General features: G+C 33.4%; 1 protein-coding gene across 1 annotated transcript in view; it reads right to left on the reverse strand.

The window, feature by feature from the left end:
• GRIK2 (glutamate ionotropic receptor kainate type subunit 2) overlaps window positions 1–27,647 on the reverse strand; it is a gene marked incomplete at both ends in the record, with an annotated part of 345,231 nt that overhangs the window by 122,785 nt on the left and 194,799 nt on the right. The window contains 2 exons of the mRNA XM_079532662.1: window positions 6,596–6,819; window positions 20,865–21,071. Of these exons, the coding sequence (XP_079388788.1) occupies window positions 6,596–6,819; window positions 20,865–21,071 (431 nt within the window). The remainder of the gene's footprint in view (window positions 1–6,595; window positions 6,820–20,864; window positions 21,072–27,647) is intronic.

Genomic DNA, 27,647 nt, shown 5'->3' on the forward strand with positions numbered 1-27,647 from the left:
ATGCATAGTAAGTAGTGTCTAGTATGTCAGACTGATCTATCAGTAGTATAGCAAGGCTTTGAAGTATTGTTTTGCTTTCTTTCTCTTCTAAAATCTAGAGAGGTTATTGATGTTAAGGAGGGAAATACAAGTTTTATTCTCTAACTAAACCTGTAACAATATTCTTATAGAGGCCATTATGTAGACTGTGAGAACTCTTGATACTTGTCTCTTCTTGAACAAATTAAGGAGACAGAGTATTCAAACTTGATTCAAGAGAATCCTAAGGAGTTAGGAAATGGAGTCCATACTGAGTGGTGTATGTACATATTAACTATTCAATAAACTGGCAGTGAACCCAGATAAATCTCTTGCAGTAGAGGTTAAAGGGATTGCATTTTCTTTCTCAGATGCAAAGCATGTTGCTACACGTCTTTCTTTCAATCATATTTCATCATTCACAACATTTAAATCCTATACCATCAATTTCAATCTGTGTCATAACTTCCCAAAATAATTATATAAAACAAGTTAGACGTAACCATAAGCATTATAATTTCAACACATTCTGCATTTTGATACAAAATAAAAGATATGTGCTGACCACAAAAAATTAACATTAATACTATTACAGTTTATGTATGTTTATGGTGACTGGTGACACTAATGGCACACAGCACACTGAACTTTACTTGATCAATTTAAAGTTGTCATCCACATACTGTGAAAAGTCATATGCAGAAATAACTGACCATATTTGGAATGTCATATGCAAGTCTTGCTTACATTTTCTAAGTGAAAAACATGTACTTAATAATTTCCTCATGAGTGCAAAAAAATTAAGATGCAACTGAGATGTCCTCTTTACTTTAAGGTCAGTTACTGGAATCCTATTTAAATTACAGAAATCTGAAATTAAAATTTTCATAGTCTGAAGTACAGGAGGAGAAATTTAGTTTTCAGAAAATTTCAGAAAACAAGAAGTGTTTTAGAACCTCAAGAAATAATATTAGGATTTGGTTTTTTTGTTTGTTTTTGCATAGCTACACAAACATGTTAGTTAATAAGAAGCTTTAAAACCCTCAAGAAAAAAAAAAAGAAAGAAAAGAAAAATAAGAAAAAAATTTCTCATGCAGTTTCTACCTGTTTCACTTGACAAAAAATTAGTGTTCTGGAGGCCGGCATACTTGCTCTCTGCTCAAAATAAAGGTGCTCTTTAGCATTAACAAGGATGTGCTTTTCAACTGGAGAAATTGTGTGAAAAAAGCAGACTATACCAAATATTTGGGAAGCATTAAAATAAGGGCCATAAACTGCAGTTTAGTTTAACAAAATTAAAATATTTAAAATGATTCTATGGGACAGTTTTGAGGAATGTATACTTTTTTTGCATGCATTTATGTTTGCCTACACATAATTTTATAGACTAGTTGACGATATCCCCATTACAATTGAGGCAAAACTGAATTCTGTAAGATAGTAAAAGAAACAAATTTCAGGGTTGCCATCTGGACTACCCAATTGGATGATGTATCCATTCCTGAAAACACTTCATAACATACAATGTAGATCTTTAGAGAGGCTTCAGGAGATAAAATTCTCATAGGAATAATGGTTGTAAAGAAAAAAGGGCAAATATGCTGAATTCCTCCTTGAATAAATATAGACATAGTAATTTAGTAACCAGAGTTCCATAGCAAAAAGGAGTTCCCTCTCATTCTATCATTAATTTCTTTCTACCAAGATAGTTTTAAAAGAATACTTTGAAAATTAATCCGACCAGCTCAAGGACAGAAATCAGCTAGCCAAAAAATATGAAATAAAAATGAAGACTGATGAGATGTAAAAGGTTATGTACGCACTCTAGAGAGACATAATGCTCAGGCATCTGCTCAAGTCTGAAGAAGCATGGAATTCCTATGCTTCTGCACAAAGAAAATATTAAGATAAATGTGTGGAGATATTTTTAAAGCTCTTGTCATTTATTATTATGTTTTACTTCAGCAAATAAGAGAAAAATTTGGTGATGAGGTAATGTTCACTGTGCTTTTATCACTGCTTAAAAGAAAATGAAAAAATATTTTATAATAAATGCTTTGACAGCTGAAACTAACAGAAAGTAGAATAGCATAATTATCCTGAAAGGAGGAAAAAGCAGGAAGTCCACCAGACTGAATGTGAGACTGATAAGTGAATCGAGCCCTTTGAAATGATAACTCATGATTCCATATTAGCAATTAAGGCTGTGAACACAGTTTAAGAATATTTACACAATAGATTCAGTTCAGAGAGCTTGGTACATAAAATCTCATTTAGTGGAGCATTTTATCCAGGGTAGTTTATTTGTTTCATAGCTAATCCATAACGTGAAACATAATGTGTTTCTCTTCCAGGAATTAAGACAGGTCACGTAAGAGTAAACTTCACTGTGACACACAGACATGATCACAGCAAAAAGACCTGACAAAACAGAGGAATATCTAGATGTTCAGGGAATAATTGGAAAATCAGGTAGAAAATGATTGGCTACAAATATTTAGCTAGAATGTCCTTCAGTCAGGGTTTTCAGAAAAGATTCAAAAGACATAGATGTGTAAAATCATAAATAATTGACTCCAAAAATCAGGGTACAACATATGCCAACTGAAGATTATTTGTTTGACCTTGGAAGTCATTGTTTGGAAGACCAAATAATTAAATCAAACATGTATAGCTTTTTTTAAATATATGAAACTTGTTTTCTTCATCATATCTATGCAGAATGGGCAGTACCATCAGTTACCAATACATCAGACTTTGCGAAGGCCAGCAATAGGAAACAACTGCGTAGTATATACTGGCTAATAGAAGAAAAAAAAAGAGAAAGAAAAAGAAAAAAGAAAAAAAAGCATATAGTATATATATGTCTATGAAGTTGTCATCTAGTTTTGATGAAATAAGCTCATTTCTTGTGAAATGGAACGACTCATTGCACCATCAGACAAATATGAATAGGAAATACTAATCAACATTTTTCATTATACAGATCAGAAGATGTTGTGTACTTGACAGAAGTCCAAAAAGGACTTAGTGCGCTTTACCCCAGCCCTAGTTTTCCTTCTAATCATACACTAACTGTGACTTTAATTGGGATCTCGAATCAAAGAAATGAAAAGCAAACGTAGAGGCAAAAAAAAAGATATTGGAATAGAAATTCAACGAGAAATCAGATGATGCAAGGCACTGCTACAAGTGACACAAAGACATTGCTATCTAGCATCAGAAACAGATCTGCTAATGTTGCCACAAGAAAGATAATGCCACTTGACTTTTGTAATTCCCAGAAAAGTAATGAACGTAGTGCCAGGGAGACCAGGTTTATCAGTCACCAGACTGTATCACAAACAGAAGAACTTTTAGAGACTAACCAGCATAATTACTTACACTCAGTAATCACAACACAAAATGAAGAAATTTTCATATATGTGGAGCAATCATAGCCATAATGCCCAATTGGGAATGACAATTAAACACCATATACTACATAGTTAATCCCATTCAGAATGCAAGATCCACAATTTCCACATAGATGACTGAGAGAAGCCTCCTAGCTAACAAACATATCTCTCTCCTTGCTCTTTGTCTCAACAAATATGTAACAATTTCAGCTTTTTACATTCAGCTCTCAAAGTGAAAGGAAAAAGCAATGCTCTTCCAGACAAAGGAAAAGACTAATATAGAGGTATATTACTTTTTTCTTTCTTTTACACCTACACTTACTTGATGAAAGCCTTTCAGCAATTCTCTCTCAAATATTCTTGAACCTCTTAATAATTTTCATCTTTCCCTAAATAGACTCATACCACTAACTATTAGGTGATCTCCAAGTACCAAAACAGAATTGTGCTCTCTACTTTCAATGTACCAAGCTCTTACATTCTGGAACTGTTTGAAAGATATAATAAAATAATAAAACCATGGTGTGCTCACAAAACATTTGACACAAAAAAGAGGGATGTAAGTCTAACAGTAAGTGTTCTATACTGAATACTCTGATGAAATGTAATTACAGAACATCATGCCACAGAAGACATACTAAATGTCCAAACATAGATAAAACTTATTAAGAAACACATAATAATTATTATGAAACACTGGTAGTTAAACACTCATTATGACAGGATTGTTATGAAGTAAAAATGTTCTTAATAAGACCATCTAGATGAAATCTATTAATTTAGTTGCATACAGTCCAACAGTTCCACAAAATCAGGACTGAAAAGTACATCAATGTGTAACACTAAAATTATAGTCTATACTGAAAATACATACACAGAACTAAGCTGCAAAATCCACTTCAATATCACACTTCAGGTAACATTGTCTCTCTTCACATGACAGACACATTTTGAAAATCGAATCACCGGCAGGTTCTTTAACTTTTGAATTCTTCTTTTTCTGTCTTTATTATTCAACAAGAGATTAAGTTCTTAACTCATTTTTTTCCCCCTATTTTAACTATGGTAAACTATGGTATTAGAAAATGCTATTCCATATTAGAAGTTGCTCTTCACTACAAAAAAAAAAAAAAAAAACAAAAACCTGTAAGAGGTCTTACAAAATCCAAAATTCAAAATCTTTTATTTCTAAATATGTGCTATGACTATTTGAACATGCAGCATAAGTTACTGAAAATCTAAGGGCTGATATAAAAAAGGTTTTTATACAATTTTATACAAAAATAGACTCCTCTGCTCAGTATAAAATCTATTTGGTAAGGCTTTACAATAAAAACAATGATTCCAAGTATGCAAGGATTCTATATTGCTGGTCACAAAAACAGATATGTGTAAAAACGTTCAACAGTAATGCTATACTATGTGGTATTTCTGTTTGAAAATAAGCATTTTTTCCAATTGCATTAGTGAGATCAAATGACTGAATGCCTTAATTAAAAAAGGTTTCAATAAAAGTGCATTCTTCTTACAGAATGTAACAAGATATTTTTTTTTTTAGCATGAGCAAGAACTTAGCCATAAAACTTACTGAGAGCTGCATGACAAAAACACTGTGCATCATGCTGAAAATGTTCTGCAGTGATAACAGTAGGGTTAAAACTTTTGGACATACTCATCAATATTTTGCACGAGATGTTTCACGGCACAATATTTGTGATTTATGGTCAACAGTAAATTCTCTGTTTTCAGATGTATGTGTATTACAGAAACACCTCAGAAATGAGTTTACAGTTTGGTTATACAGTCCACTAATATATATTGTTCTTTCAAAGGACTTTCAATGTATACCTGGCTCATTAAAGCAGACTTCTAAGGAAAGTACAGAAAGCTAATCATTACAGAATGTGTTTCAGTGTTATCTATGTTGCTGCAATATCTCATGCACTTCATATACAAGTGATCTTGCTAAATTACTGATAAAATGACTCCTAGAAATATTACATCTTTTACTACAGAAACAATACAACCTATCTGGAATGAAGCATACAGCATCAAGGAAAGATGACAACAGAGAGAGGAAAATATGAAGGGAAATATTGTGTATCAAACAATGAAATCTTGAGGTTGAAATAAAATTACGCTATTTGCAACATTTGCTCCTAAAAATCATTGGTACAGAAAAAAAAAAAAAAAAGAAAGAAAAAAAAAAAGAAGAAAAAAAAAAGAAGAAAAAAGAAATCTCTTATTAAAGGTAAGTTTGGGATAAAAGCCAGCATAGTTTATATTTATTTGATTAAAAAACTATTTAAAAGCAACTTCTGGGAGGAATCTGCAAAAAAATATTACTTTCACACCCCCAGGAACCCAATTGATTGTTTTTTTTTCTGTCACAGCAAGACTCAAAGTTATGACGTACAAGTTTACATTTCTGTGAGCATCTTAAGTCAGTTTCAAAGAAAATGTAAATATAATGAGAATTTATGACAATGAGAGATATCTTCCTGCTTATATATATTGAAGAAAACAGATAAAAAGTAGTTAAAAGGCAAGAAAGTCCAGTATTGCTTTTTAAAAATAACTTTATAATTTAGCAATCGTATTGAGGTCCTTAACTCTGGAAACTTGCTTCCGAACATATTCCAATCTAGGACTCTAAATCATACGTAACGTTTATCTAGCTTAAAGTTAAAAACTAATTGTGCTACCCTACTTCTAAGATACTAATCTATACCAATTAATTTTTTTTTTTTTTTTAACGTGTGGTGGCCTAATTTGGACATCAAGGATTGACATGGGCAGCTAAGTACTGAATTTGAGATTAAACAAGACAGCAACAAACAAAATTATACTAACAAAATAAAATGTGTTCGTCCCTTTCTTTCTAAACACAGCACAAATGAGAAAAGACATTACATAAACTTGCTAATGTCTTTGAATTTGTAAATAAAAGATACAACCTAACTAGCACCCTCAATATTCGGTGGCATAACAAACTGGACACTTAGAATGGCAGTGCAGAAAATTAATAGTGAGAACCCTCATCATTAATTATTTTTCTGTACATCACAAACTTAAAATATAAGAGTATGAAAGTAAGAAAGTTTTGTGACTTTTGACAATTATTAGTAAGAAAAAGATTATAACAATTGCCAAAAAAATCACAAAAGTTGACATGTTACCTGGCTATGACAAAGAGCACACAACTGACACCCAAGTAAGCCAGCAGAATATACATCCAGATATCAGGGGAGAGAGGATTCAGGAAGGAGAAGACGCCCGGGTTTGTACCATTGGGCTTGCGGTACAAAATACTTATTCCAAGAGTCATAAACGGCTTGGAAAAGTCGATGACTTTCTCACGAACATAGGTAATTGCCAACGGTGCAACTGCAAGATCAGCTTTCTGTTGACAGAAATACAAAAAGAGAAACAGGACACAAGTCAGAAGAAACAGGTTGAAGTAGAAATTCAGATTGCAGAAAGTTCATCAAAGAAGATGTTTGTTCTTGCACTAGTAAGGCTGAAATTTTAAACACTACTATACCTATTACTAGGAATGCAGATTTATTCTACATCTTTTTCAACTTCTCAAAATGTACATATCAAGATTTGTCTTTATCACTTTTTTGCTGTGCTCTTTTGAAACTGATGTAATTGAGACAGAGTTGTGAATATGCTTGTGCGAATGGAGGACAAGGAAGATTTGTTTCGTTCATTTTAATGTAAAAATAACAGTACAAATGAAGATTATTTTAAAGTGAGAAGCTCTACAACTGAAAAGTTTTTACATGTATGTAGTGTAAATTCATCATTAGTACTTTTTTTTTTGTTCACATGATATTGTATATGCTATTTAACACTCTCAATTCCACATATTAGGGTATTTCAATGTTGCCTTTTGTTATTGCCTAGTTCATTGCCCTAATGAGCACCTATCACATCATTAAATCTACTCTAGTAATGCACTACTGTATGAAAATGTGGAACTGTTGGCTCTATTCATTTAATTTAGTCAGGTTTCAGTGGTCAAAAACACCACATGCACTTCATTTTCATTGGTATTCAGAACTTGCAGGTACAAAGCAGACTTGCAAGGCTTCATTTCACAGCAGCTAAATTTTTATGGCTTGCATATTACTGATGATATTCCAGATGACACAGAAAGAAAACAAGAAAATGCAAACATAAAACTAATTTTGATTAAAAGTTATAGAGCAACACAAAGAAGTTTGAGAAACACAAATAAAACTATTAGACTGACAGAAAAGTATCAGAGTCTGAAGCCAAGTCACCAGAGATTGTCAGAAGATACAGGTACCCAAAGAAAGAAAATACTGCTATTTGCAGTTCTGAATTTCAGTCATACAACATGAACTGAGCCTTTACAAATAATAAATACTTTCTTTTAGGAAATGCTGCTGGAAATTCAACCCATGACTATCAAAGCTGTATCAAAGCTGTGTAAATGTAAGTTGTTGCAAGTCTCTCCAGTGGAAAAAAAGCTCTAAGGAAACTGCAGACACCAAAAGAAATATAGCATTAGAATAAACAATGTATTTTTTATAAGACGGAACAAAACAATCAGATAATCCAATCTAGGAGGCATAGATCCAAAATACAGATCCCTGCTATCTTAGAATTATCTTCAGAATTCAGAATGATCAATGTAGGCAGCAATAGCGACAGATGTGGGAGTGGGGAGACCTTTCTACCAGATTATATGTCCAGATATTTGTCTCTAATTATAATCCTTTTTTTTCAGTATGCTCAGTCATCCTACCATCATTTCACATAGTTCTATATTGTCTTAACAATTCCACAATCTGAGAAAAATTGCAAGGAACCAGGTAACATTGCTTTTGCCTGGCACTATAGTACACTCTATGGTATGAAGAAAATATTTGTATATATCAGTTATCTGGTTAAACTCTAACTCCTTAAATTAATTGTAAATATTAGCTAAGAGTAATTCCTAAGTTTTGGTTAAGAAGGTACAGTACGAACACAGCGTATGACAAGCTGTTTTCAGATAATGACGGAGTAATTTATGTTGGAACAGACATTTGGAGTTCACCTAATCCAACTTCCCGTTCAGAGCAAGACCAATTTAGAAGCTCAAACAACTGACATAATTTTCTGATACTGCAGAAAACACCATGTAAGAGTGATTCCCTGAAACTTATACTTACTGAAATTGGTACAAATAAAAAGCATTAGATGGGGGCAATATATTCAATGTCAAAAGGAGCATAAGGAAATGGAAATAATGCTCTTTCTTTCAAATTATCTACATAATTGTGATATCTATGAAGACAGAATTCATAATTTCAGATAAAATACAAACAAAATGTAAAAAAAAAACAGAAGAAAATGCATTCATGCTTATACTAATCCACACACAGCAACTTAAGTTCAAAGAATGATCTGTAAATTCAATATAAAAATCATTTTCATTATGGCAACTATCTATGTCAGTCTGACTTCTGCATAGAACTTGTAACTTCACAGTTCTAATAACACCACTTCCACTGTCCAAATGGATAACAATGTTGTATGCTTTCTAAAGTCAAACAGGTGGTAAAAACATGCTAACAAGTAGATTCATTTTGCAAAATATGTGTATTGCTTCATATCTAGTATTAGCATTTTTTGGATTTAGTTTACTAGTGACTGTAAATGGCCTATCTCTTCCTGACTCATGACAAAACTGAAGCTACATAAACATTACCCAAAATGCAAAATACAGTGAGAATGACTGACATAAAAAGTATAATATTGCAAAATTTAATCATTTTGCTTATTAGACATATTTTACCTCCAAAATACTCAATTATCTTGGCATATATTTCAATCATAAGTGAATGTAAGAGAAATAAGAAGCATAGTTTCTAGAAGAGCATTATGAGGATCTCCTACAGTCTTTTACGATAGAGATATACAAATAAGAGAATTGTATGAGTTAATTTCTCAGGTAGAATTGGGGATGAATGATGTGGCCCTCGTTTGGATCCACTTCAACAGTTCCAAATCTTTCTTGTACTTCAGAACCCAGTCCCCCAGGTGAAATCTAATGAGGGAAGAGCAAAGGGAGGTAATCACCTCCCTCATTCTGTTGTGCTCATACTTCTTTTAATGCAGTCAACGATTTGGTTGGCTTTCTGGGCTGCAAGTATGTCTTGCTAGGTCATGCAAAACTCTTGATCCGTCACCCAGTTTGTACTGATGTGTGGAACTGCCCTAGACAAGATGCAGGATTTACACTTGGCCTTGCTGAACATCACAAAGTTTTCCATGGGCCCACCTCTTAAGCCTGTCAAAATCTGTCTGGATGGCATCCTTTTCCTCCAGAGTACCAATTGCACCTCTTAGCTTGGTGTCATCTGCGGACTTGTTGAGGGTGTGTTCAATTCCAATGTCTACGTTGAGGATACTAGTATAAACTTATTAACAATCAGCTTTAATAAGAATGAAGTGATGGGTTTTCTCACACCACACTATGCAGATCCTGTCTGAAGGAATAAAGAGCTCCTGACAAATCTTACATACAAGAAAGAAGAATACCATATATGAAAGCAGGGACAAGTGTATCAGGAGTAACATAGCAACACTATCTAAACATACAGGCAGGACTAGGATATTCAAAGCACATCTGGAGTTAAATGTGGTGAGAAATGTCTGGAGCAAGAAGTGGCCTGTAAGTACATAATCAGCCACAGGAACACAAAAGAAGATATGGAACTGGTGCCAAATGAGGGAGGGGATTTGATGACAAGGGACATGAAGAAGGTCAAGTTGTTCAATTTATGCTTCACCTCAACCTTTACTTGTAAGAAGACTCGTCTTCAGGAATCCCAGCTTCCTGAGATTTGTGGGCAAGTATGGACCAAGGAAAACTTACTCCTGAGTGGAGAAGGAACAAGTGAACAAACATGGAAACAAACTGCACATGCAGAATTCCATGGGACACCTCATAAAATATATTCACAAGTATTGAAGGAGCTGAGGATGTTTGCCATCCTCAACTATCTACAAAAGTTTGTGGGGGTGAAGCTCCTAAGAACTGAAAGAAAACCAACATCACTCTCCAAAAAAAGATGGTCTTGGGAAATAACGGCTGGTCAGCACTGACTTTATTCCTGGGAAAGTAACAGAGTAAATCTTGAAAGTCATGCTAAGAAAAAAATAATAGTAAATAGACAATGAGAAAGAATGAAAAATGTCTGAGCTGTTGGACTGATTGAAGATATGAAGTTCAGTTGTAGCAAAGTCACCAGCAATATATCCCAGGGTTCAATAGTAGCACCAATACTGTTTAGTATTTGCAATAATTAGCTGGATGAGAAGATGAGAAGATTTAGTATGTCTGCAGATAATACTGGCAGGAATAGTTGATAGATGAGTGGATTATGCTGCTATTCAGAAGGACCTCAATAGGCTGCAAAAGTGAGCTGACAGGAACCTCGTAATGTTCAGATAAGGAAAGCATGAAATTCTGTATCCACTCAGGAACCAGTGTATCTTCTGTAAGGCTAATCAGCTATGCCTCATTAGGCAGAACATGGCCTATATTTCAGGGAGGCCATCCTTGCTAAGTACTTGGCATTGGCAAGGCACTGGCATGATTGATTGAGATCCAGACTCCCTAGAGAGAGACAGGGTATACTAGATTGAGACCAACATAAGGCTACAGAGATGAATAACAGACTGGAACACTTGCCATACAAGGACAGATTGAGAGCTAAGACAGTTTAGCCTGGAGAAGAAATGGCTTAGGGGATGCTGATAAATGAATATAAAAGTTTGGTAGGGTAGAGGGAACAAAGAAAAAAAGAGACAGATCCTCTCAGTGTTATCCAGTGAAAGGAGAAAAGGCAGTGGGCAAAACTAAAATGCAGGATATTACATTTAAACATAAGAAAAAACTAAGAATGGTCAAACACTAGAGCAGACTGGCCAGAGAGTAGTCTCCACCCTTAAGGAAAGTCACACCGGATGTGGTCTTCAATAAATTTCTCAAATATTACAATAATATTAAGATATGGCATTTATTGCAATTATTTTATTTCTATATTATTATTTTACATTGGGGAATTAAGTGGAAAGAGAAAATGTAAAACTACACTGCAAGACAATTTTCTTACAGATATCTCTACCTGATAAATTTTAATAATTTGATAAAGAAAATAAATGAAGAGATGTTCTGGAAAAATACACTTTATCAAGTTACACACAGGAAGCTCAGAATTAAAAAGTGTTATTTCTTGGTTCCTGGAATATGGTGGATAGAACTGCACTTCCTGCTAGTGCCCGGTTCCAGTCTATTCCGGCACATTTGAGTGACATTTGAAATCATGCTGCCACTGTAATCTGAGCTTCTTTGTCAGCAAAACTCCAAACTTCATGCAGATTTAAAAAACAACTGTCAGGGTTAGTCCAAGAGAACAGCAATAATACTGCTTCAATGATAGCTCTTCATAACTGACCCATTTTTTCCTTATTATTATGCTGTAAAAATAATAGAAGTGTAAATCTTACAATAGCTTTCTCTTTATATTTCAGAATTATTAAATCAGTAGTTCTCTTGAGGGTTGGAAAGATCATTTTCAAAGTAACTTTAAAATCTTCAGACATGGTACTGACAGGTTCTGAATGCTGCTGTTGAGATTTTGAAAGAAATTCATTATTTTTCTGACCTGGCGAACTATCAAATATCTAGATTTGAGCAGGCAAGGAAGAGTAGGGAAGAGTGGGAAATGCAGTATCAATCAAGTTTCCCAGTACAGGTGATCTTTATTCGGATCTTTTCTGTACATGCAAGTACAAATCGTAGAAGCAGCGCCAAGAATAAATAAGCTGAATGAATATGATAAGCTTTAAAAATCACCTTTGTAATGAAAAATGGAATTTTTCTCACTAGAGAAAAAATACATATCTGAATAGAGAATTTGTTTCATCAATTTTCTCCAGGTAATTTAGTTTCTACTAAATGGGGCCAAACCCAATGACCAACCTTTCCTGAACAGGAGAAAGAGAACAAAAATATGCACACACAAAATTATCCAATAACATGGACAATTCAGTGGAAATTAACTTTGCTACTGGGGAATTCTAACTTTCACATATATTTCACTTCAGCAGACATATACATAAAAACAATAATCTTCATGCTATTTTCTAGCACTTTTCCCTGTCATTTTAGCAACAAACCTCTTCAATGTTAATAAGGAATTCATACACACACTTCTGTGCTCTTCATTGAATTAACATTTGACTACACTGCTTTTGACTTAGGATTTCTTTCTTTGACATTTTATATTATTTTCTTACATTTTATATTTTATATTATTTTCTTTCTTTGGCATTTTTGCATAGATTTCTGCAGTGCTTTCTGCAACTCTCTATTCTTAAGCTTGCACTTCTTTTCTGCCTAATATTCACTCTGTGTTAGAATCTGTTTGTACATTTTCACATAAGAATATAATTTAAAGCCTTTAGGAGAGAGTGAAAAGCCTGCAAATTAAGTGCTATCCTGTGAGCGTAGCAACTAATTATTATTCTCAGTTGTTCTGTGATCATGCAGACCAATTTTTTTATGTTTCAACATTAAAAAGAGAAAAAAAAACAATCATAAAAATTAAATAGTAGGTGTTAAGCAATGTGGTGTGCTTGACTGAGCTACACTAATGAATTCAAATATTTGTAGTTAACTGAATGGTCTGGGGCAGTCGCCAGGGTCGACAGGGGCCCCTCGGCCCCTGGGAAACCATGGCAACAAATGACCTGAAGATAAGAGAGAAGAACAGGATAGACCAAATAAGGAAGAAACAAGACATGCCACATGTCCATTGGTCAGAGATAACTGTAGTAGCCCTAAGGCATGGGGAAAGTTTTAAGAAGGGTGTGCTCCTTGCAATTAATGCCATTTTGCCGCTCACCACATTGGTGTCATGAAAAGCGTGCGAAACTGACTGGGGCTGTCGGAACACTTTCACAAGGAGACTTCAGTCAGGGTCGCCGAAACAAAGGCGACAAACATTCAAGATGAGAACTTGCAAACAGGTTCTGTAAGACTATGGATATACTCAGCTGGTTTTGAGTGAAAAACAGAAGAGCAAGTAACAAGAGTGAAACTGTTATTTGCTTGTTGGGGATACACTTGCTTGCTGTTCATTCAACTTTGGTTAAAAGGCACTGTAAATAAAAGGCACTTAAAATTGTGTATTAGACTGAAAGTCAGAAAAAGAACAAGCAATATTTTCTGGCATATTATTTATAATAAATTATACAATAGACAAAAGAAAGCATGCAAACAATAAGTACTGGAAGATATACATACTTAGAACAATAGGTATATGACAGGCTGAGGGATCTGGACTTGTTCAGCCTGGAGAAAAGAAGGCTGCGGGGTGACCTCATTGCAGCCTTTCAGTCCTTAAGGGAGCCTACAAACAGGAGGGGAATCAACTCTTTGAGAGGGTTGAGAACTGCAGGACAAGGGGAAATGGCTTTAAGTTGAGGGAGGAGAGATTTAGGGGGAAATTCTTTACAGAGAGAGTGGTGAGGTGGTGGAACAGGCTGCCCAGAGAGGTTGTGGATGCCCAATCTCTGGAGGTGTTCAAGGCCAGATTGGATGGGGCCCAAGGCATCCTGGTCTAGTATTGAATGTGGAGGTTGGTGGCTCTGCATGTGATGGGGGGGTTGGAGATTTATGATCCTTGAGGTCCCTTCCAACCCTGGCCATTCTGTATGATTCTGTATACATGTGCAGAAATACATTAAGGGCACCAAACAATTATAGTATTATAGAAGGCAGATAGCTTGGGACTTATTTTTGCTTCTATTTGAAGTGAACTAGAACTTGCAACATGCTATAAGATATTCTTCTGCCTATAGCTGCTGCTCTGTCACAGGTCTTAGACATGACAGTACTATGTGGGTGTCCTAGACAACTAAAGGAAGCTCAGGTGGCACCAGAAATTTAAGTGTTAGCTGTAAAGGAGAAATTCAAATTGTAATTACTCATCAGTGGTAATTCTTGGCCACTGAACAACTTGGCACTGAGGGCAAGAACAGGTTAAATTGGCTGGAAGTAGAAATAGAGACAGAATACTTTATGCAAGTGAGTAAAATTTCCCTTGTTGGTGAGATAAGAAGGGCAAAAACTGTCTTGTAAGAAACCTGGAATGTGAATGCTCAGGGACCACATCAGGGAAGAGAATTGGCACTGGACAGGGGCCAAACACTGTGTTAAGGCACTTGATACCAACACTCCTATGGCTGGTGCTGGCATACTTCTATTGTACCTTTGCAGTCTCCTATAAGATCCACTTACAGCATTAAAATACCATCCAATGCATCTGTCTTTAAATAGTTTAATATTTAATCAAAAAATTGTTTTTAATTCTCCTCAAGTACTACAATAAAAATTCCTCAAAAGTTACTGCTCAATCCATAGAAGTTTAAACTCCCACTGCAACTACTGGAGGTCTAATCAATAAAGATGATACAGTCTAAAGAGCAGTTCAGCTAACCAAGGTCTATGAAAACTGTTTTGTGTCTACTGCCTGAGATACCTTGCATATCCAATTTGCTGTCAAATGTACTGCTCTAGAATATGATTAATATTCTGTTTCACATGTGCTGCCCTACATAGATATGCTTGGGATCACGGAACGTATCGTGTCATGAATCGATTAAAAAATGCCTGCTGAGAAATTTCTAATGAAAAAAAGGATTTTGATCTAAAGAGTTACAGTTAATAAGTTGTCCTTTTCTATTTTAACCAGGGAAACAAAAACAAAACCACATTTTTTTCTTGACTGGGGGTTAAATTCTCTGACGAAATGTGAAAAATTTTTAATAATGACTTCTGCAGAATCTGCAAAACACACACGAAAAAAATGAAGGAGGTCTAATTATGGCCTCATGATTCAAAAGGGAATAAGTAATAGGAAGCACTTGCAACAGCACTTTCTCAATACAGTTGGACAAAAGCTTCATGAAATGAATGAAGCTTTGAATTGTTATGAAATATGAAATGTTATGCTCAAGCCAGAGAAGATCATAAGAGTTCAAGAAATAGATTAGTATGCTCTAGGAAAGAGAAACAGGGAGGCTGCTAAATTCAAATATATAAAAGAAAGATGTTAGTGCTGTATGCGTATGAGAAAAAAAAAAAAGTTTTTTCAGGTTTTACAGAAGATGTGGCAAGATCTGAATGCATTTTCTATGGAGAAACTAAAAAAAAAAAAAGAGGAAAACACCTAAAATGTCTCTCAGTTTTCAAGATTTAGCAGAATGTTGATGTTCAGAGCAAGTTACAGTCACAAGTAGCCAACACAAAAGAAGAGAGCTAAACAATTGTGCACAGACCTGAATTTTCCAACATCAGGTAGTTTAGGCAAAACCAGTTTTCAAAGTCACTGCTCATATTCTACCTTTGCAGTAATAACTAGATTGTCTTGTGAAATATTCTCATTATTTGAACAAGATGATGAAAGCTAGCAGAACATTATCTAGAGAAAATCCAGGGCATATTGTGGAAAAAGTAACTAAATTGTTCGGAGAAATGCAGGAAGGAAGAAGTAACGTAACATTACATTTGACAAAAATAAAATAAAATAATTGAATGAAGACATTTAATCCAGTGATCCTCTGTGGGGAAATATTTTGAAAATGGTTTAATAAAAGCATTCAATAAGTAGGAGCACATGCTTAAGTGTCCGTACATTAATTAGGAGAATCATTCGTAAAAAAAATTGAAGATAATTCACAGAGCAGGGATTAAGTGTTAGAGATAGCTTTGGAAATGCCTCAAGGTACGGTATGTTCATTGATAAAATGATGAAGCTGAAAAGTAGGTACGGTGTACTAAGAGCACTAGCAGTAAATCAGGCTTTATTTTCCAGAACATACAGTGTTGGTGTAAAAAGGCAAAATGCTCAGTCTTTCTTTCTCCTGCAACCTCTTAATATATTGTCAAAACTTAAGAGATTTTCATGAATGAAGGAAGATAAATGACTAAACCATCATGCATTGTACTGAAAGTCTGCTAGATCTTTTGCATGAAAATTATAAGGAGGAAGACTGCATCTATCATTAGGAAGAAGAGGCAACAGAACTCCTTAATGGTTCCCAACAAAGCTCTATTAGGCAGAGATTGTTGTGAACGTGAAGAGAAGTAGTATGCTCCAATGTGATGAAACTGAATTATGGAAGGGAAGGAAGAAAATAAATGGAAGAAACTTAAATTCCTTGACTCACATAGATTTTTCTTCATCTTAAAAAGATGAAAACCAACAAAAAAAAAATCAGTATAGTTGTCTATTTGAAGCTCTTATTAACTTTCATATAGTAATAAAAAGGGTTTGGATCTATCCTTCAATAACATAAGTACTTGAAATCAGATGGAAAAAGTAGCAAAATAAAAAGTTATTGTCAGAAGATGTCTCCAGGAGTATTTTAAACCTGTTACATAAATATCAGAAATTATTTTGTTATTGAGAAAACAGAAGGCCACTAATATGTTTGTCACTTCTACTAATTTTATAATTGTAACCATTTCACGTGTAAACATTTATTACTGTGTAAGGTACTGATTTTAAAAAATACAAATGATACTGAAGTTCAAATCTATGTCTAAAGCTAATTCAAATTAAGTAGTGCTTTCCAATTGCCCAACTGCATAAATCTTACCTTCTTCCATGCTGAAAATTCTACTCTTCTATGAAACGAAAGGAAGTTCCCATTAAATTCTTACATATAATAAAAGAGTAGTCATTCTTTAAAAGCTGGACCTTTTACATAACTATTTATGAATCAAAAAAGATCTGCAAGCCTTAAAGACAATTTGCAATGCAAAAGCTTTGCACTGTAGAAGAACCATTCTAACAGTCATGGAAAAAAAAAAAAATTATTTTCAGTGGTGTGTTATAGTAACATTTTACTTCCCAGCGGATTTTAACTTTCATTTACGTCTCTTAGAAAGTATAACATAGCAGTTATATATTTTTTTTAGAACCCAATTATAAGAATGTTTTGAAATAATTCTGGATTTATAAAACAGACTGTATAATAGAAGTAAAATTACATACTTTAACAGTATCTGCTGTCTACAGTGAAAAATAATTTACACATACTATCTCATTTAATATGATACACCTCATAACAATTTTTCAGCACCACAGACAAACTTAAAATCTCCAGAATTCATAACCTCCAATCCAAAAGTAATTCAAGAAGTCTATTCTAATTTGAATGCAAATAAGGACAAAGACATCAAGTCGCTACAAAGAATACTTCTTTATGAAGTATGCATCCATAAAGGATGGAGATACCTGGATTTTAGCTTTCCCCACCCATTTGCCCTGAATATCTCAAATCTTTATATTAAATTAACCAGATGAAAATATGGAGGGAAAAAAAAAAAAAAAAAAAGAATAAGAATCCTCATTGTGGCAAATAGATTAGGCACCCTAATTGGAGAAATTCCATTTAAAATGAAAAATCTCGTCTTGTTAGTGTACTTGGTATTTCTTTACCATTTGCAGCTATAGACACCACTGTCTTTTCCAGAAAAGAATTCATTTTCCTTCAATTGTCAAAGGGAACACATCAGTGATTACTGAACTCATTTTTCACTTTCAAAATATTTATCATTTATTCAGAAGGAAACTAGTCATTGTTTGGAAAATAATATCAGAATGATGGCATTTGAAAACAACATATGTAACAGCAAAAGAAAGAAGAAATGGAGTAAAACATAGGGAAATGGATTGAAAACATAAAAAGCCAAATGCTTCCTTCATTCCTCTGTTCATGCTACATAATTTCAAGCCTAAGACTTGCATGATATGCTGAGCTCAGTTCATTTCACTTAAATTTTTGAGTACGTACAACCATGTAAAGCAATTAAATGCAATTTATTTGAACACATAGATTATTTTTGGGACTGTTTATCTAATAAATTTTGAATCTTCCTTCCTGCACACATAATTTTTTTTCTTGAGTTACAAATTTTACAAACTATCTTTGTAAATATATTTACTATGGCATGCTATCCACTCTTTCTAATATTAACTGACTGACGGTTCAAATATAACAAATAGGTAAAAATAAATTCTAAACATATTTTGTAAATGCATGTAGACACTGCAACTTTGATAACTTCATCTTTACTTTCTGGTCTTTTTATTTAATTAGACAGGTTAAAAAATGTATGTTGAATCATTTTAATGAAATATGATAAGTATTTAAACTAATCAAAATTCAATAAAAATCAGTTCATTATCTCACTTTGTATAAAAGAATATTTTTGACACTTTATTAAATATTCTGTACAGGAATAGAAAATGAAAACTAAGCTGATGTGCAAAGGACTCAAAAAAATTGAATCATCAAATGTGGTAACTGTCTATCTGGAATACTCTAAATTCTTATCTATCAGTACTCAGGTTAGAAGTGTTGCTTACTAATAAAACATATCAATAATATGCAATGATGAGCAGAAATGACAGAAATGTATGAGTAATATAATGCATGTATTTCAAATAAATTGCAGGATAAGAACAAATAAAAATACATAAAATTTAGAAGGAATATTCTAACTATTGGGAAATCAAGAAACTATTGGAAGTCCAGTCTAGAGACATACTAGTAAAAATATTTAAAATTATTAAACTGATTTTTTCTTAATTAAAAAAAAAAAAGTTAAAATTTTTAGTTAAAAATTTAAGAAAATTTGCAATATAATACCTATTCACCCAAAGACCAAAAAAAAAGTTAGAAATTGAAGAGTTTTCTGTTCAGCATAGCCTGGGAGTGTAATACATAGTATGGCTCAACACCCTAATCTTGGTATGATACAGGAGGTTAAACTATATCTTCCAAAATGCACTTAGTATTTTATCTAAACTATTTTTATTCATACGTAAGCAGCATTTGAAAGGGCAAAATACACTTTATTAAGTGTAAAGTTTAAGTGTAAAGTGTAAAATAAACTTTAATCAAAGTTTAATTTTATGCAAGGAGAAAGATGAACACATTCCATTCTATGCTATCAAGAGGAAAGGACTGGAAAAGCTGTTCTGCAGCTCTCACTCTTGCAACATGCTTAAAAGTGTTTCATTTTCAGATTACCTTCACAAAAGTTTAGGAGGCTCCGCCAGTGCTTGTTGAAGAAAACTTTAGGGATGAATAATAACTCATTACAAAATAAGTTTTTTTCTGAGCCTCTAAAGAATTATGTGAGAAATATTTTCTCACCACTGAGCCTAATCATTAGAAAATTATTTCGGATGATAATATCTAACAACCACCAAATCTAACAACTATGTATGCCTATGCATTGTGCATGTGTGAATTTGTGCATTTATAGAGATGGAAAGAGTCAAGCAAAATATCTGTTTATATGCATGTACATGAGGTACAGTACGTACACATATTTAAAGATAATATAATATTCTCACACACTTATATTAAAAGTTAGAAACTAGACATAATCAACATCTGCTGCAACAAAAATATCAGATTATTATTTACTAGAAAAGTAAAGTAGAAAGATGAAAGCCCTCTTAGTAAACAGAATACTTTGATTAGCACACGTTCTGCTCATACGCTGAAATCTTAAGTAAAGGATTAGTGAAAATTAATCTTCAAGTTATCCATGCACTTTCTGCCATCATTAGGAAGTTTCACTTGAATTAGCAATAAAACAATCTCCCATTCTACCTATTTAGAGTGACACTGATGTGCAGAACATGTATTATCTTAAATTCTTTGATCAAATGTCTCTCTATTAAGTAATTCACCCAGATAAATGCTAAAAGGCAAAACAGCATAATTCTCAAAAAATTTACAATCTAAAATGAGTCTAAAAAGCTGAATTTAACTGGCATGACCAACATTGAAAGGACACAAACTAATGTCTGATATAAGTAATTGTAGTGGTACCTGTTTTAAAACACATTTCACTACTTTACTGCATCAGTATATGTTGCTATCTTACTGTTTGCACTTAATTGCCGAAGTTTCAAGAAATATGCTCTTCTGTGTTTATCAAATAATTTATGGGTCTCAGATCCACTATCAGAGGAGATCTGACTACTATGGATTAATGAAAATATGTATTATGTCACTAATAAAAAACAAATAAAAATAACAGATATTTGTTCACCAAAAGGAGTTCTGACTACTATTTGGAAATATGCCGTGGAAGAGCAAAACTCACTTGGCAGAAATAAAACACTGTTGATAAAATAAAGATGTAGAACAGTCTTGGTTTAACAAACAGAATTTGGAGAAGAAAAATCATGGATCTACTTGCATTAATATTTTAAACATTCTCCAAGGCACTACTATTCAAATGGTCGTACTGTACAATGTTTTATAATTTGCACAGATAATATTGAAATCTAAATGGATAGTGGAAAGCCTCAAAAATTAACTTACATGATCAATTAATTCACGAACCATTCCATTCCACTGTCCACTGGCATCCTCCTGGGCTCCATATTTTCCATCCTCCACCAGTCTAATCTCATAGGAAAATCCAAGGATAGTAGACAGCTCCCTGAGAAGGTCAATGCAATAACCTTCAAATCGATCATTTCCATACAAAGGTTTATCTGACTTCTTGAACATTACATATGGCTCTTCCTGTAAAATATGAAAAGACAGAACAAATATTGAATGCTCCCCCATATCTTCCTTTTTTATTCTTTCTTATCTAAATTATTACACTATAATGATTACCCTCCCTGTAAAAAGAATTAACTGAAAAGTAGAATTCTCTTAACTTTTGCCTATAAGTCTCATTAACAAGTTACATAATGCATTAATACTAAATGCATTGTTTGGATGAATACAGTAAGCCACTCATAACACAATAAAAATGTGATTTAACAACTAAACAAGAATAAAACTTTAATTCAAATCCCAAATCAATCAAATGCTTTAAGAATCAGTTTTTACATTTCTCTTGATATGAGCTCTTAACTGTTTTCTCAGTGGTTTCATAGATGAAGCATAGAAAACACACAAAGAGAAAAAAAAAAAGTCTGCCTTACTGCTTCAAGTTATATGCTTCCATTTTTAATACTGTGGCAAAAACAGACAAAAAGTTAACTCAAAAAGTCAATTATATGACATATGTTCCATGAAAACTGAATTTAATTTCTTTAAACATTTATTTTCATGTATGTTTATAATTTAGACTACGATATGACTTCTCCTCATAAAGTGATGTGGAAATAGGGCAGTAAATAACTTAAAATAATCATCAGAATATTCATAATTATAGGAAGATATATTTAGGAAAATGCAAGGCTTTAACATCTCCTTATTTAGGGTAATCTTCCTCAAATACAAAGCAGACAGAAAACATAAACCAAATAAATGGTTGGGTTTACTACAAATCTTCAAGTTGTATGTGAAAGGTTCAATATATGACTTAGTCTGTACTTGTGCTTTAGAAAGGTTTTTCTCATTTTATACAAAAATAAAAAATAAGAACAAAGAAAGGTAAGAAAAATGGTAGTAGATGCAATTACTGCACCAAATACAAGTTTCAGATGAACTCTCTAGAGTAACTTAACAGAATTCATAGAGCCCTAAATCTCCACATCAGCATTCAGTGGGGTTAAAGGCACTTCATTCCACAGGCATGTGACAGCTTTACTAAGGATCTGTCAGCATTTCCAATGTAAACCTGTATCTTGAAGTGACCCATGATTTAAGCTTTTTGTCTATATAAAACCAGAATGCTGGTATGCGGGATTTTACTCAGAATGCAAAGAAAGCAAGGAGACCGTTTACTCTCAGAAGAAATTTCTTCAGAAGATGTTTGTTTCTCTGTTGAATTTTTCGCTCCTCTTAAGGAATATTGGATTCATTGGGAAGTGATCAAAGTATTCAACACATACAAAGTGGTTGCAAACTGGAATATGAGAAGTTATTTTCTGTAGATGGAACAATTGCTAATGGCCTTAAATCTTAACAAAAGAAATTCAGGTCAGATATAAGGAGGAACTTCATAATGATGGGCTTAATTAAGTGCCACAGTAGATTATCTAAGAGCTTGGACTGTGTTGCTAAAAGAAAAAGATAACCTTAATTACACACAGATATAAAGAAGGCAAAGAAAACAGCTACCTGGGGAACTCTGCTATAGAAAGAACATTCATCATCTAATAAATTAAATTCTGACAATTAAAATTTGTCTACATCAACTGTTCAGTTCAGTGGTTTTGAAGTTCTCAAAACGTCTGGAATTCCTTCAAACATATTATCCAACATTAAATTGAAATATTGAATAAAATTATTTACGCAAACTTTAAATTCAAACATTTATACCTGAAGATGTAAAAAATCTCAGACATGTCCGCCTCAAACAGAACAATATTAAGTTCCTAGATAGCTTGGAATGTTCATATACAGAGACCCTAGACGTCTGTTCTCTGAATTGCTCAGATATTTACAGTCACACGTCCCATACTCTATTTGAAATCAATCTACTAAACAGAAGTTTTGCTTCTATCTCTCATTCCATGCAACACTGTATTGCACGGAGAAGAATTTAAATGTGTATGATATCAGAGAAGTAGTATAATCATCAGTGCATGCTGTTATGTCTTCTTTATCCTGTAAGGACAGACAGATTTCCTTCATTGAGACATGTAGCTCATCCATACATTCTTGCATATTTTCCTAGAACATCATTACAACAAACCCTGATTTCTGTATTTTTGCACTTCATTAAATACATATATATGTATTGCAACAATTAAGGGTTCCAATCTTGTCTTCTTTTATTATTCTTTCTCTGACTTCATTGGATGAGGACTACAATAGTCCTTATGATACTATTTTACTATTAAATAATTACAATATTTTGTTATGGAAAAACTTTTGATGGGAAGTTTCACCAATGATTTACCACAATACCTGCCTAATATTTTTGGAATTCTTATGTTATGCCCTCAATTAGTGGCTCTCGATGTTCCTTTTAGAGTCTTACGCTGCCCAGAAAAAAATATATATATTTGTCTTCATAGATTTTACTTGCAATTTAATACAGTTCCTCACTTAGCTTTGATAGGATTCAGTGTTCATTTCTTGTCGGAAGCACCACATGTGATAGCTCTTTTATATATTACCCCAAAGTTTCCTCAGGTCCATCTCTGCAATGTTTAATGTACATTTTAAATACTGAACGTAATTGTTTCTGTGTTTGTTTTTTTTTTTTTTTTATCTGAACATTTCCGCATAAAAATACGCTTCATTTCTTCGAGGTTGAATTTACATACAGACAAATATTATAAAATTGATTGTCAGGTATACCCAGGAAAACATCAAAGCACTAAACATACGATCATCATAACTTTCTGTCAAATTATCACTTCTACCAAAATCTTTCATAAGGACAATTATAAACCATTAGAGATAAAATATTTAAGCCAAGTGATTTGCAAAGACAAGCAACTGTTTTATACTAATTTAGTCTTGTTCTAAATTTAATGTTATCCTTTGTTCCTGAAAACATGACTCCCCGAAATTTACTACACCATAAAGTGAGTTGGTCAGAATTGTTTGCATAATGTTTAAAAATATCCTTTAAAATCTAAGCAATTGCAATTTAGATTTATGAACAAACATACTCTTTCAAGTGGACAGGCTTCAATTAATCAAAAAACCCACCAACAACAAATAAACAAAAATCACCTTCCCCATAACACCATTATTACTGCTTGAAATGCTTGAAGTAAAAGCCATTGAATAAGCACTGTCAAATGCACACATTTTCTCCAAGAAAGATTCTTAAATAAATCCTCATGCAGAGACACTTTTTAAAGAAAATGTGTCTACTCTGAATTCATTTAGGCAATAAGAAAGGGATTCTAATCATGACTTTCTATCAAGGATGATTGTCCTGAAATGAGAGCAATCAAAGTGAGAGTAAATAACTGCATTTTAAAAACATTTATTGTCATCCACATTATTCTTACCTCTAGTTTAAATTATTTTTGATGTGTGAAATTGAACATGGAAAATAACATTCCAGAATATCAACACAAAAATAATTGAAAGGAAAAAATAGAAAAGTCTGAGGGATTGTTCTCTAACGAAATGAAATAAAATATTAATGATTTGAAATGTCTGTAAATGCACTTGTAATGAAGAATTCATTATCTTCTTCATAAAAGACAAGGGAAAGGGGGAAAAAAAGAAAAAAGCACTCTAGAAACATTCAAAATAAATTTGGCCACAGTTGGACACCATGTGATTTATTTCACAATGCGTACTAAGAAATAGTTTTGCTGTAATTTGAAATAGAATATATATATATATGTGTGTATATATATATATATATGTATATATATATGTGTGTGTGTGTGTTCTTGGACTACTAAGCAACAGAGCTTCCATAAATATAATACAGTGTTTTTCCACTTGTAAAAGGTGCACTCAAGTACTTCCCAGCACTGGGAATTCTTTTTGATCACCATTTTATTATAAAGACACAAAATATTATTATTCTTTTATGTAAATAAGGGCTCTAAAATCTAGGAAAAGCTAAAGAAAAATACTGTAAAAGTGGTGTATGCAACTCAAATTAAGTTATACATTAAAAAATACATTAAAAAGAAAAAGATAACACTGGTTGTAACAAGAGCAATGAAAGAGTTAGAATCAAATAAAGTCTTGTTACCATTATCATTAGTTGAAATTGGGAGGCTAGTTAAACTAGAATTTTGTCACAAGATTTAAATCACAGATATTTATAATCCTTAAGCAAGAAAAAATGGAGTCTAAATAATATATACTCAAAGGTTCACGTATATATTCATACTTTTGTTTCACAGTTAGATGATCTCCTTAATAGTGTTTACTATAAATATTTTTTTTCTAAGAAAAGCAAGAAATGGAAAGGGTGCTATTTTACTGCCAACAAGCAACACTATTCCTTTGTCAGAAATATGCAATATACTGCTTCAGCTTTCAATATATATCCCTATCATCAACTATCAGGTTTAATTAGAAAATTCAACAGTAGTTTTGTTTTAACTGGTTATATTCCATTTTGATTTCCATTTTCTCTGCAAGGAAAGGCTTTAAAAAACTACTTCATTTAAAAATAAGACATTTGAGAAAAATAGCTAAAGGAAACCACTAGAAAATTGATTCTTCACAAGAGGTAAGTTTCAAAATCTCTAGCATTCAGATAACACTCTCTAGTGCTTGTTACACATTTGCAAATGTATTATATTTAGTGCTAAGTATCCACATAGCACTTGAAAGAAGCAGTCCTATGAACTGAAATGCTCAGTTTTACTATTTCCATATACATAAGCTTCAGTTACCCGGAGAATGCAAACATCTTTTGTGCACAGGTTGCCGTACACATTCAGGCAGTATAACACAGATGAACAATTTGGAAAAAAATCAGCCCAACGGAAAACATTCAGTGTTGCACAGAAATTTTTTATCTAGCTTCTTCAAATTTATACTGGGTGTATTTGTGACAAATCACCACAGACAAAGAATAGATACCATGTGTTACCAAAATACTGTTTTAGAAACCATTAGTTTTTTGTTATAATAATGCTATTTTAAAAGGATGGTTAAAACAAACAAACAAACAAAAAAAAAACACTAGGAAATTAGCTAGCTTCTCCGTGTAAAGGAGAACTTGATCATTGTACTGAGGCTACCCATGTCTTCTAACAGATTAACTTAACTGCAATATCCTGTGGAAGCCTTACAGATCGCAAACAATGGTGGTACAGAATTCTTTTCTGAGATCATTATAGTCCAATGAAAGAACACAAATAAAAGTAAATTCAGCTGAATCAAGTGATAGAATACAAAGTGGTCTTGTTTCATGAAAAGCTGTTTGTGCCCAGCTGAAAAAAGCATCTAGATTATGTGGCCTTTATCTCAATGCAAAGAAAATCAATTATCTGTGAAAACATCTGATCAGAACCTAGTCCAGTGGAAAAGAAAGAAATGAGTAGTTGTTCAACAACACAATAAAAAGGAAATTAATCAAGTCTATAAAGGATATAAGGTAGAAAAAATATGTTATTAAAATATTAGTAAATATAAATTCCAAGATAAGACATGTGGAAGATTAAAATGTTAGAAAAAAATGGAATCAAGATCATAGACCTAGCAGGAAGCTATGCTTTCCCAGAACATTACATCCATTTTCAACCATTAAGAGAAGACCGCCATTAACCAAATACTTTTATTTATTGTTCATACATTATATGTAGGTCGTTCTGATAGTAATGCCTCCTATTTGAGTCCATGGAAACTACAACTGATACTGAGAGTACAATAGCACTATCAGAAAAAATTCTCAGCTCTGTAGCTCATTACACAGTAGCCACTACCATTAGCTATGCATTTTCACTAGCAGTAGACAAGAGTCTGCATTCTGCACCTGTAAAAATTTGCACCAGCAGAAGAGACCCACTGTTTCACAACATATATGACTGCATCATTTCTAGGAAAATGTCACACACTTCATCTTTCAACAGCCTGAACATCTGGAATTCAAAAAATGCCTAAAATGACTATACAGGTGATGTGGTGGGACAGTCCAGCCAAGACTGGTAATATGCGTCATGATCTTCCAAATGGTAGGGAACATGGCACTATTGTGTTGCAAGAGGAAGGTTGTCTTATTCTCTGGCCTGACTCAGGAAGTTTGAGCATTCAGCTTAGTCAGCATCGCAATATAGTAGTCAGAGTTGATTGCCTATTCAGTTTCCAAGAAATCCATAAGGATCACCTACTTCCTATTCCAAAAGACAGTGCACATCACCTTACCTACTGAGGGCAGCATCTTGAACTTTTTTTCAATAGGAAATACACATCACCACTCCATGGACTCACATTTTGAAGACAGGCTGAGGGAGTTGGGCTTGTTCAGCCTGGAGAAAAGAAGGCTACAAGGTGACCTCATTGCAGCCTTTCAATACCTAGAGGGAGCCTACAAACAGGAGGGGAATCAACTCTTTGAAAGGGTAGATAACTGCACGACAAGGGTAAAAGGTTTTCAGTTGAGGGAGGGGAGATTTAGGTTGGATGTCAGGGGGAAATTCTTTACAGAGAGTGTGGTGAGGTGCTGGAAAAGGCTGTCCAGAGAGGTTGTGGATCCCCTGTCCTTGGAGGTGTTCAAGGCCAGATTGGATGGGGCCCTGGGCAGCCTGGTCTAGTATTAAATGT

This window comes from Tetrao urogallus (genome assembly GCF_951394365.1).
Source record: "Tetrao urogallus genome assembly, chromosome: 2".
In the NCBI taxonomy this organism is placed as follows: domain Eukaryota; kingdom Metazoa; phylum Chordata; class Aves; order Galliformes; family Phasianidae; genus Tetrao; species Tetrao urogallus.